We start from the raw sequence: 12,338 nt of genomic DNA, 5'->3' as shown, positions 1-12,338 counted from the left end.
AGACTGAGATCCAACTGCTCACAACCTTGGTAAGGAGTCACCGTGTGTCCAGGGCATTGAAGGAAGCATCAAAGAGTAACCCAAACATTTGCAAAAAAGTTATGTACAGTGGGTACGGAAAGTATTCAGACCCCTTTAAATTTTCCACTCTGTTTCATTGCAGCCTTTTAGTAATTTCAAAAAAGTTAATTTTTTTTCCTCATTAATGTTCACTCTATCCCATCTTGACTGAAAAAACAGAAATGTTGACATTTTTGCAAATGAAAGAGCCATTTATTGTCCATCTTGTTGGATGCATCATTGAATGGCCACGGCCTTGCAGAAGTATTGTATCCAGTGGTTTAATGATTTCACCTCAATGATTGTCGCTCAGTGGAGACGGTGTCCGAGGTGCTCGTGACCCGAGTTTTCCAGGAATGTTAGATGCAGCTCCAGACCCCTGATTTGCCACCATCCATCCATTAGCAGCTTCAGTATAGAGAAATAAATGGAGACTCTGCTTTGTGCGTTTGAACAGCATGAATAATCCCACCTCATTAATGCCATTGTGCCATCAACAGAGATGCGTGGAGGACATGGCTACACACCACCATCTTCCAGTCATCTGATTTATGATTGACCTATGAATTTTACAGAAAATCGATTGTCTGCTTCATCTTTAACCTGAAAAAATGCTTGTCTAAAATGGGTGAGGTATTTCGAACCTCAGCTCCTCCTGGCTGAGGTCTACAAGTATCTGAAGACCCTTCTATTGTGTTACATACATACATTAGCATTACATACGTTGCTCTCTTGTGCATAATGCTCCATGATTTAGAGACATCACTAGACACAACATGAAGTCCAAATATGTGCAGACTAAAGTGCGATGCCATCATCTCTGAAGGACCAGAATCCATAGAAGACTAACCTCCAAAACTCCCCCTCCTCCCATAATAACCTCCAATAAGATGATCAGCCTACCCATGTGAAGACTTTCCGAAACTTGGTGTGACTTTATGGCCTGAACTTCCCTCATTCTCATCAAGATTTGCGGATCTCTCTATAGTCACCATTCAAGGATGTCTCTGCCCTCCAAACACAACATAAAATAAAAATTAATGAAATCTCCAGATCTACAGAATTTTCGAGCCAGAACCAAAATCATAGGATAAAATATGCAGGTCAATCAGTGAAAGGGGAAAATCAACTACATGTGTAATATCACCCTCACTACCCCAAGAAGGCTGAAGAATGTGATAGGTGACATGCAGAAGAGCGAGACGGCGCTCCTACAAGTAAAAAAAGATAGACGGTGTTCCTACACATAGAGCCCTCTATAGGTAGAAGAGAGCTGGAATTCCTACATCTAGAGACCTCTCTATAGGTGGAAGAGAGCTGGAATTCCTACACGTAGAGACCTCTCTATAGGTAGAAGAGAGCCAGCGTTCCTGCATGTAGAAGAGAGAGACGGCATTCCTACATGTAGAGAACTCAGATAGATAGAAGAGAGACGGCGCTCCTACATGTAGAGAACTCTATAGATAGAAGAGGGACGGCGCTCCTACACGTAGAGACCTCTCTATAGGTAGAAGAGAGCCAGCGTTCCTGCATGTAGAAGAGAGAGACGGCATTCCTACATGTAGAGAACTCAGATAGATAGAAGAGAGACGGCGCTCCTACATGTAGAGAACTCTATAGATAGAAGAGGGACGGCGCTCCTACACGTAGAGACCTCTCTATAGGTAGAATAGATAGCCAGCATTCCTGCATGTAGAAGAGAGAGCACTCCTACACTTGAAAAAGATAGACAGTGTTCCTACACATAGACGAGAGAGACAGCATTCCTACATGTAGAGAACTCTCTATAGATAGGAGAGAGCTGGAATTCCTACACGTAGAGAACTGTCTATAGATTGGAGAGAGCTGGAATTCCTACACGTAGAGACCTCTCTATAGGTAGAAGAGAGCCAGCATTCCTGCATGTAGAAGAGAGAGACGGCATTCCTACATGTAGAGAACTCAGATAGATAGAAGAGAGACGGCGCTCCTACATGTAGAGAACTCTATAGATAGAAGAGGGACGGCGCTCCTACACGTAGAGACCTCTCTATAGGTAGAATAGATAGCCAGCATTCCTGCATGTAGAAGAGAGAGCACTCCTACACGTGAAAAAGATAGACAGTGTTCCTACACATAGACGAGAGAGACAGCATTCCTACACGTAGAGAACTCTCTATAGATAGGAGAGAGCTGGAATTCCTACACGTAGAGAACTCTCTATAGATTGGAGAGAGCCAGCGTTCCTGCATGTAGAGAACTCTATAGATAGAAGAGAGACGGCGCTCCTACATGTAGAGAACTCAGATAGATAGAAGAGAGACGGCGCTCCTACACGTAGAGAACTCTATAGATAGAAGAGAGCTGGAATTCCTACATCTAGAGACCTCTCTATAGGTGGAAGAGAGCTGGAATTCCTACACGTAGAGACCTCTCTATAGGTAGAAGAGAGCCAGCGTTCCTGCATGTAGAAGAGAGAGACGGCATTCCTACATGTAGAGAACTCAGATAGATAGAAGAGAGACGGCGCTCCTACATGTAGAGAACTCTATAGATAGAAGAGGGACGGCGCTCCTACACGTAGAGACCTCTCTATAGGTAGAATAGATAGCCAGCATTCCTGCATGTAGAAGAGAGAGCACTCCTACACGTGAAAAAGATAGACAGTGTTCCTACACATAGACGAGAGAGACAGCATTCCTACACGTAGAGAACTCTCTATAGATAGGAGAGAGCTGGAATTCCTACACGTAGAGAACTCTCTATAGATTGGAGAGAGCCAGCGTTCCTGCATGTAGAGAACTCTATAGATAGAAGAGAGACGGCGCTCCTACATGTAGAGAACTCAGATAGATAGAAGAGAGACGGCGCTCCTACACGTAGAGAACTCTATAGATAGAAGAGAGCTGGAATTCCTACATCTAGAGACCTCTCTATAGGTGGAAGAGAGCTGGAATTCCTACACGTAGAGACCTCTCTATAGGTAGAAGAGAGCCAGCGTTCCTGCATGTAGAAGAGAGAGACGGCATTCCTACATGTAGAGAACTCAGATAGATAGAAGAGAGACGACGCTCCTACACGTAGAGAACTCTATAGATAGAAGAGGGACGGCGCTCCTACACATAGAGACCTCTCTATAGGTAGAATAGATAGCCAGCATTCCTGCATGTAGAAGAGAGCTGGCATTCCTACACGTAGAAGAGAGAGCACTCCTACACGTGAAAAAGATAGACAGTGTTCCTACACATAGACGAGAGAGACGGCATTCCTACACGTAGAGAACTCTCTATAGATAGGAGAGAGCTGGAATTCCTACACGTAGAGAACTCTCTATAGATAGGAGAGAGCTGGAATTCCTACACGTAGAGAACTCTCTATAGATAGAAGAGAGAGCTGGAATTCCTACACGTAGAGACCTCTCTATAGATAGAAGAGAGCCAGCGTTCCTGCATGTAGAAGAGAGAGCTGGCATTCCTACACGTAGAAGAGAGAGCACTCCTACACGTGAAAAAGATAGACAGTGTTCCTACACATAGACGAGAGAGACGGCATTCCTACATCTAGAGACCTCTCTATAAGTAGAAGAGAGCCAGCGTTCCTACACGTAGAAGAGAGAAACGGCATTCCTACAGGAAGAAAACTCTCTATAGATAGAAGAGAGAGCCAACATTCCTGCACATAGAAGAGATGGCGTTCCTACACGTTGAAGAGAGAGCCGAAGTTCCTAGACGTAGAGACCTCTCTATAGATAGAAGAGAGAGCCAGTGTTCCTACAATGATGGTTCTCTATAATTCGGTCTATAGAGACCTCCAACCATTGTACAGACACCTCCATGCCTACAGAGACCTCCTACCTCCTTTGCTCAAATAGTAGAGAATACCAAAATCGACACCATATTGAAGTGACTGCTGACACTGGCTACAGCCTGCACTCCGGTAGGACCAAAGGCAGCAGCTTGCATAAAGCCTACAAAAGAGAAGTGTTACCTGTGACTATCCTCAATACAGGTGCATTCACACTGGCCGATCATCATAAAGTGTAAACAGGCCGCCGACGAGCGACCAAAAATAAAAAGTGTGCAAGAACCATGACCACTTATTGTGATCTATCACCAATCATTCTGTGCACATGGGAATCACACGCGGCCTGACCATTACCTGACCACCTGTCGGCCTCCATGCTGCTGGTCGACCACTTTAAATGCAGTGAAGTTAATATTTTAAATGATCCTTCTCTTTCCTTCCCACTTTGGTCTGTGGATTTCCCTACAGAGGTGTTGAGTAATACCCAGAATGATGATGTGTTTGAAGAACGAGACACGTCTTCTGGATTGTCCATCTGGATTGTCCATCGGAGCTCTCAGGCCTCCCACACAGCTGTGGTCCGAGGCTCGCTCCACCCTGTATACATGAAGCTCCCTGTAATTATTACACTGGACTATTGCTATAAGACTGCAGCACTAAGAGATATAAATGTAAACACAGCACACAGGAACCCAAAGACAAGATGCCTGGAATGAGTCTATAGAAAAGCCAACTCCTGCACAAGCTGCCCCATGTTAGGACCTCTGCAGAGGGACCCAATCTCAAGCAGAAGGTCTCCATAGTCTTGGGCTTCAGCACAGTCAGTTTGCTCTGTTGGGCGTCATCACAAGTGCATTCTGGGTCCTAGCGTATTGATGAGATGAGCCCTCATGATTTGGATGCTTGTTAGGATCTTCTTTTGATGTCCTATTAATGAGATGCCCAAACTCCTGATGTCACTGTGGAGACAGAGTACAAGAGTTATGATTGACCTCCATCTTATAAATGAGACCCCTCAAGGGAGTCTGCATTTCTTAAAACAATAGCTTCAACATAGAACAGTTTCTCCCCAGTGGCACACTCACTGTCTTGTGGTTACATTTGACATAGAACTTTCATTTATTCCCTATATCCAATCACTCACTCATGTCACCAGAATCCGACCTTTTCTCACCTTAAAACTGCATAAACCCTTACGGTCTGTCTTATTCATTCTCGTCTGGACTACTGCAACTCTTTTCTGATTAGTCTGAATGTGGCAGCCTGGGTTGTATTTCTGTCCAGCCGCTTCACAGATGCCTCCACCCCTGTGCCAGTCATTACACTGGTTACCCATCCACTACAGAATACAATATACACTTGTAGTTTCACGCACAAAGCTCTTGACTGTTCAGTTTCGCCCTACATTTCCTTCTGTTCCCTGTCTACCATCTTACCCATGCTTTCCATTCTGCAACTGGTCTAAGCCGAACCTCCTTTATAACCTGAACCTCCCACCTCTGTCTCCAAGACTTCTCTCCTGCTGCAACAGTTTTCTGGAATGTACTACCCCCGACGATCCGGCTAATACCTAGCTCCTATGTTTTAAAACATACTTTTAAAACAGAGATAAGAAGAGAGATGATCCAGCTGAAGGCGGAGGTGGTTCAAACTTTGTGAGACTCTATTAGACAACTAAAACGATATATCGTTCTTCAAAAAAATCTTTGCATAGCAAACACCTGGCACACCAGTAAGGAGGATCAACGCGTTTCAACTATGAAGTCTTAATCATGATTTATTACAATGATCGCCGGACCGTACATGGAGGCACGTTCTACCTACTGTGCCTTCCTTATTTCTTTATCGATTGTAGCATGGACCCTCACGGCTCCTGTAACTGGTGAACTGTGTGTTACTCTGTGATGTCCACACTTATTGTAACGGGCTGCGGAATATGTTAGCGCTACAGTAATACAATGATAAGACATCTGCACCTTCTTCCCAGGGTATGTACTCATTGTTCCCCCTATGTATGTGCTTTACCTCCCAGGGTACATCCGCACAATTTCCACCATGCACTATTTACCCCAGGGGACATGTGCACCATGTACACCCCCCATTCTGGGATGTCCGCACTACTTCTTCCAGAATACATGCACACCATCTCCCATGTGTTCCAGGGTACTCACTCTATGTTCATCCTCATAACCATGCCCAGAGAGCGGTATCCACCCATCAAAAAGTTGTCCTTGTATTGCCCCAGCTTGATGGTGTCCAGCCAGTCATCCACTGTGGCACAGCTGGTAAAATCAAACAGTCCCCGGTCCAGTCGTGGTTGGGCGATTCTAGAAGAAGAGAGGTCGCCTGTATTGGGAGCTACACTTGGTGACATCCATGTGGATGAGAATAGATGGCATCACGTCCTGCTACGGCCCCCGCCCGATATGAAGGGGCGACGTTGCCTTTACTGACTCATATTCACTTTTATCATCTCATTATCATTTTTTGGGAGGGTGTGTGCACCTGGTTATGAAGGGGTCACATTGGCTGAACTGCCGCAGAACGTCATTTACATCAGTGTCTGGGATTTGCTTTACTTCACATGGACATATGAAACTTCAGCAAGAAAATTCAGAATTACCCCCTTCCACTGTAAATCCATTCTAAATTTGGTTTATTAGTAAAATTTCCAAATTTTCCACAGTTTCCAATGAAACAAGAACAATGCAAATAGCTGACCATAACTGATACCACAACTTAGATTTCTGGAGAGGCAGGTGGTCTGCAGCGAGGGTTGGTGTCAGCAGGTGCTGAGGGTTCATGACTGAACTCCAAGACATCACCTCTACTGACCCTAAAGTATATGAAAAGTCACCTTTAATCTGCTCAGACTGGGGAAATAACAGAAGTTTTGGGATTATGATCTGTGGAGTGAAGACACACAACTGTAACGATTTGGGCCTATGGTTCCGTGATGTGTATGGAGAAGCAAGAATGAAGCAGGTGATGAAAAGAACACTCAACACAACGGGGGCTCAGTGCTGTGTAAAATTAATCGTGGAGGTCCACGGTGAAGCATGGGGAGGACTTGGTGATGTGTAAAGTCAAGCATGGCGGGGCATGGTGATTTGTAAGGTGAACCATGGCAGGGGCTCAGTAAGGTCTACAGTGAAGCTCAATTTTGGCTCAGCAGAGATGTCTAAAATGAAGCATGGCGGAGGCTCGATGATGCCTACAGTGAAGCATGACAGGGACGCAGTGATGACTGTCTGTTGTACCTGCTGACTGTGGCGCTCAGCTTCAAGTGCTCTGGATTCCGAATAAGCTTGTCCAGAATACTGACAATCAGGGAGAATCGGGGCCTCTCGTTGCGCTCCCGCTGCCAGCAGTCCAGCATAAGTTGGTGTAAAGCTGTTGGGCAGCCCATTGGAGCAGGCAAGCGATACCCTTCTTCTACGGAATTTATAACCTGAAACCAATGAAAATAACTAGATATTTCTCCTCACATCTTATGCTTTTCTTCCAACCCTTTTGAGAGCTATGGAATGGCAGCTTATACATAGTGCAGCTTACAAAGATACATACAAAGCAAGACCGTAGAACTTATCTGGAGACAACATGGTGGAGAGACTCCATCCCTGAAGAGGGTTCCCAAGCCACTTATAGAAAATCTGTACTCTGATGGCCCTGTTTGTCCTTACACCTCCTATGGGAATCACAGGACAAAGAGTGGATACATACATCGCGATTAGTCATGTTCCAATAGGGCCTCTCTCCGTAAGCCAAAACCTCCCACATTACAATTCCGAAACTCCACACATCGCTGGCAGAGGAGAATTTACGGTAGGTGATGGCTTCTGGTGCTGTCCAACGGATGGGGATCTTCCCTCCCTAAAAATACAGAATAGTTGTTTCATCATATCTTATTTTGTTAACTTTCTAACATTAGTTTGTACAGTTGTTACTTTTATAGTGTTTAGATATCAACTGGAAATTACTACTTGGTAGTAACAATGATATATGACAGTGTGAGCAGATGACGGCATGACCACAGAACATTGTAACCAGATGACAGCACAACCAAACAGGATGTCCAGACTATGGTGTGACCAGACAACAATGTGACAAGACTATGGCATGACCACAGAACAGTGTGAGCATATTACAGCGTGACCATAGAACAGTGTGGCCAGACTATGGTGTGACCAGACAACAATGTGACCAGACTATGGTGTGACCAGACAACAATGTGACAAGACTATGGCATGACCACAGAACACAGTGAGCACATTACAGCGTGACCATAGAACAGTGTGACCAGACTATGGTGTGACCACACAACAGTGTGAGCAGATGACGGCATGACCACAGGACACTGTAACCAGACGACCGCGTGACCAAAAAACAGTTTGACCTATGGCGTGATCACAGAACAGTGTGACCAGACTATGGTGTGACCACAGAGCAATGTGAGCAGATAACAGCGTGACCATAGAAGAGTGTGACCAGAAAAAAATGTGACCACATTACAGTGTGACCACAGAACAGTGTGAGCAGATGATGGTGTGACCAGAAAACAATGTGACCAAAATATGGTGTGACCATAGAACAGTGTGAGCAGATGATGCTGTGAGCAAATAACATTGTAACCAGATGACAGCATGACCAAAGAACAGGGTGACCAGACTATGGTGTGACCAGATTATGGCGTGACCACAGAACAGTTTGAGCAGATAATAGTGTTACCATAGAACAGTGTGACCATAGAACAATGTGACCAGACTATGGTGTGACAAGAAAACAATGTGACCCAAATATAGTGTGACCACAGAACATTGTAACCAGATGACAGCATGGCCAAAGAACAGGTTGACCAGACTATGGCGTGACCACAAAACAGTGTGAGCAGATGATGGTGTGACTAGATAAGGGTGGTTTCACACTTGCGTTTTTGTCTGCAGCGTTTTTTTTTCAAAAAAACGCATGCGTTTTTTTTCCTATATTTAACATTTAAAATGCATGCGTTTTTGTTTGTACGCGTTTGGTCGCGTTTTGCAACGCATGCGCTTTTTTACTGCATGCGTTCATTTTCAGAAATGCAACTTGTAGTATTTTTGAGAGGCGTTTTTTGGACCAAAAAAACCGCATGCGTTTTCATGCGTTTTTTTTGGGTCAAAAAATACATTGGAGTCAATGGGGACGCATGCGTTTTTTTGTGCATGCGTTTTTATATTAAAAAAAACAGAAAACACACTGATATGCCACCCCCCAATATAAAGGTGATAAAGGGATCCTAACCCTACCCCTAACCCTACCCCTAACCCTACCCCTAACCCTAACCCTAACCCTACCCCTAACCCTAAGGGATCCTAACCATAACCCTACCCCTAACCCTAACCCTACCCCTAACCCTAACCCTACCCCTAACCCTACCCCTAACCCTAATCCCTTTAGGGTTAGGGTTAGGGGTAGGGTTAGGGTTAGGATCCCTTAGGGTTAGAGGTAGGGTTAGGGTTAGGGGTAGGGTTAGGATCTCTTTAGGGTTAGGGTTAGCGGTAGGGTTAGGGTTAGGATCCCTTTAGGGTTAGGGTTAGGGTTATGATCCCTACCCCTATCCCTACCCCTAACCCTAACCCTAACTATTTCTATTTATAGTGGGTTTTTTACTTTATTTTGATGATTGGCAGCTGTCACACATTTCTCAGCATGCGTTTAAAAAACGCAAACGCATGAAAAAACGCATGTAAATGCGTCAAAACGCCGCATTTTTTTCACCACATGCAAAAACGCGTGCGTCAAAAAACGCAGCGTTTGCACGCGTTTACATGCGTTTTTTCACCATGCGTTTTTTTGCGTTTTTTACCGCAAAAACGCACCCAAAAAAACGCAAATGTGAAACCAGCCTTACAGTGTGACCAAAGGAGAAAATGACCAGATGACCGCGGGAATAGATAACAGCATGACCAGAGGAAAGCCTGAGAGTACCATAACATGACCAAATGACGTGAGCAGATGATATGTGAATAAATAAAAATATGACAAGAAGACAACAAGAGGATAAAGTGGTCAATGTGAAAAAAGAAAAATCAGACTGCATGTGCAGCTTGCAGGTCATCTCACCGTTGTCGTGTATGCGGCATCTGGGTCATCCTCAAGTATCCTGGACAAACCAAAGTCTGACACTTTACACACCAAGTTGTTGTTTACCAAAATGTTACGAGCTGCTAAATCTCGGTGAACATAGCCCAAGTCAGAAAGGTATTTCATTCCAGAAGCAATTCCCCTTAACAAGCCAACAAGTTGGATTATAGTGAAGTGGCCATCCCGGCTCTAGAATAAACATATGTGTCAAAGGCTTTACACAAACCGTAATCTCTACGCATGCCTCTACGCACACATATGGGCTCCAAACATGAACACACATGAACTTCAAATATGCACAGACACCAGGACTCCAGAGACAAAACTGACTCTAGAGAGGCACCCGCACACATGAGCACCTGGACTCCAGAGACGCAACCGAACACACATGCACCAGGTCTTCAGAGACCAAACTGACTCAAGAGATGCACCCGCACACACGAGTACCAGGACTCCAGAGACGCACCCACACACATGTGCACCAGGACTCCAGAGACGCAACCGAACACACAGGCACCAGGTCTTCAGAGACTAAACTTACTCAAGAGATGCACCCCCACACACGAACACCAGGACTCCAGAGATGCAACTGACTCAAGAGACACACCCGCACACATGAGCACCAGGACCCCAGAGACGCAACCGAACACACAGGCACCAGGTCTTCAGAGACGCATCTGACTCAAGAGACGCACCCACACACACGAGCACCAGGACTCTAGAGATGCATCTCACTCAAGAGACGCACCCGCACACATGAGCACCAATACTCTAGAGACGCATCTCACTCAAGAGACGCACCAGCACACATGAGCACCAGGACAGAGATTAAACTGACTCAAGAAACACATCCACACACACGAGCACCAGGTCTCCAGAGACAAAACTGACTCAAGAGACGCATCCACACACGAGCACCAGTACTCCAGAGATTAAACTGACTCAAGAAACACATCCACACACACGAGCACCAGTACTCCAGAGACAAAACTGGCTCAAGAGACGCACTCACACAAACGAGCACCAGTACTCCAGAGACGCAACCGGACATATGGGCACCAGGTCTCCAGAGACAAAACTGGCTCAAGAGACGCACCTACACACACGAGCACCAGCACTTCAGAGACTAAACTGACTCACGAGACGCACTCACACAAACGAGCACCAGTACTCCAGAGACGCAACCGGACATATGGGCACCAGGTCTCCAGAGCCAAAACTGACTCGAGACGCACCCGCACACAGGAGCACCAGGACTCCAGAGACAAAACGGACTACAGAGACGCACCCACACACGAACACCAGTACTCTATAGACTAAACTGACTCGAGACGCACCCGCACACACGAGCACCAGTACTCCAAAGACTAAACTGACTCGAGACCCACCCACACACACGAACACCAGTACTCCAGAGACTAAACTGACTCAAGAGATGCACCCGCACACGAGCACCAGTACTACAGAGATTTAACTGACTCAAGAAACACATCCACACACACAAGCACCAGTACTTCAGAGACTAAACTGACTCAAGAGACGCACTCACACAAACGAGCACCAGTACTCCAGAGACGCAACCGGACATATGGGCACCAGGTCTCCAGAGCCAAAACTGACTCGAGACGCACCCACACACAGGAGCACCAGGACTCCAGAGACAAAATGGACTACAGAGACGCACCCACACACGAGCACCAGTACTCTATAGACTAAACTGACTCGAGACGCACCCGCACACACGAGTACCAGTACTCCAGAGACTAAACTGACTCAAGAGACGCACCGCACATGAGCTCCAGTACTCCAGAGACTAAACTGACTCGAGACACACCCACACACACGAACACCAGTACTCCAGAGACTAAACTGACTCAAGAGATGCACCCGCACACGAGCACCAGTACTACAGAGATTTAACTGACTCAAGAAACACATCCACACACACAAGCACCAGTACTTCAGAGACTAAACTGACTCAAGAGACGCACTCACACAAACGAGCACCAGTACTCCAGAGACGCAACCGGACATATGGGCACCAGGTCTCCAGAGCCAAAACTGACTCGAGACGCACCCACACACAGGAGCACCAGGACTCCAGAGACAAAATGGACTACAGAGACGCACCCACACACGAGCACCAGTACTCTATAGACTAAACTGACTCGAGACGCACCCGCACACACGAGTACCAGTACTCCAGAGACTAAACTGACTCAAGAGACGCACCGCACATGAGCTCCAGTACTCCAGAGACTAAACTGACTCGAGACACACCCACACACACGAACACCAGTACTCCAGAGACTAAACTGACTCAAGAGATGCACCCGCACATGAGCACCAGTACTCTAGAGAGGAAACTGACT

The 12,338-nt window shown here is 46.0% G+C and overlaps 1 protein-coding gene across 1 annotated transcript in view; it reads right to left on the bottom strand.

The window, feature by feature from the left end:
• Nucleotides 1–1,749: 1,749 nt before the first annotated feature.
• EPHA8 (EPH receptor A8) overlaps nt 1,750–12,338 on the bottom strand; it is a 118,087-nt gene continuing 107,498 nt past the window's right edge. The window contains exons 13-17 of the mRNA XM_069741784.1: nt 9,946–10,155; nt 7,567–7,716; nt 7,104–7,294; nt 6,015–6,170; nt 1,750–4,802 (exon numbers count right to left, since the gene is read on the bottom strand). Of these exons, the coding sequence (XP_069597885.1) occupies nt 4,688–4,802; nt 6,015–6,170; nt 7,104–7,294; nt 7,567–7,716; nt 9,946–10,155 (822 nt within the window). The 3' untranslated portion in view covers nt 1,750–4,687. The remainder of the gene's footprint in view (nt 4,803–6,014; nt 6,171–7,103; nt 7,295–7,566; nt 7,717–9,945; nt 10,156–12,338) is intronic.

Source organism: Ranitomeya imitator, chromosome 10 (genome assembly GCF_032444005.1).
Source record: "Ranitomeya imitator isolate aRanImi1 chromosome 10, aRanImi1.pri, whole genome shotgun sequence".
NCBI lineage: Eukaryota > Metazoa > Chordata > Amphibia > Anura > Dendrobatidae > Ranitomeya > Ranitomeya imitator.
The sequence above is the reverse complement of the archived record's forward strand: the minus strand, read 5'-3'. Positions and strand labels throughout refer to the sequence as shown.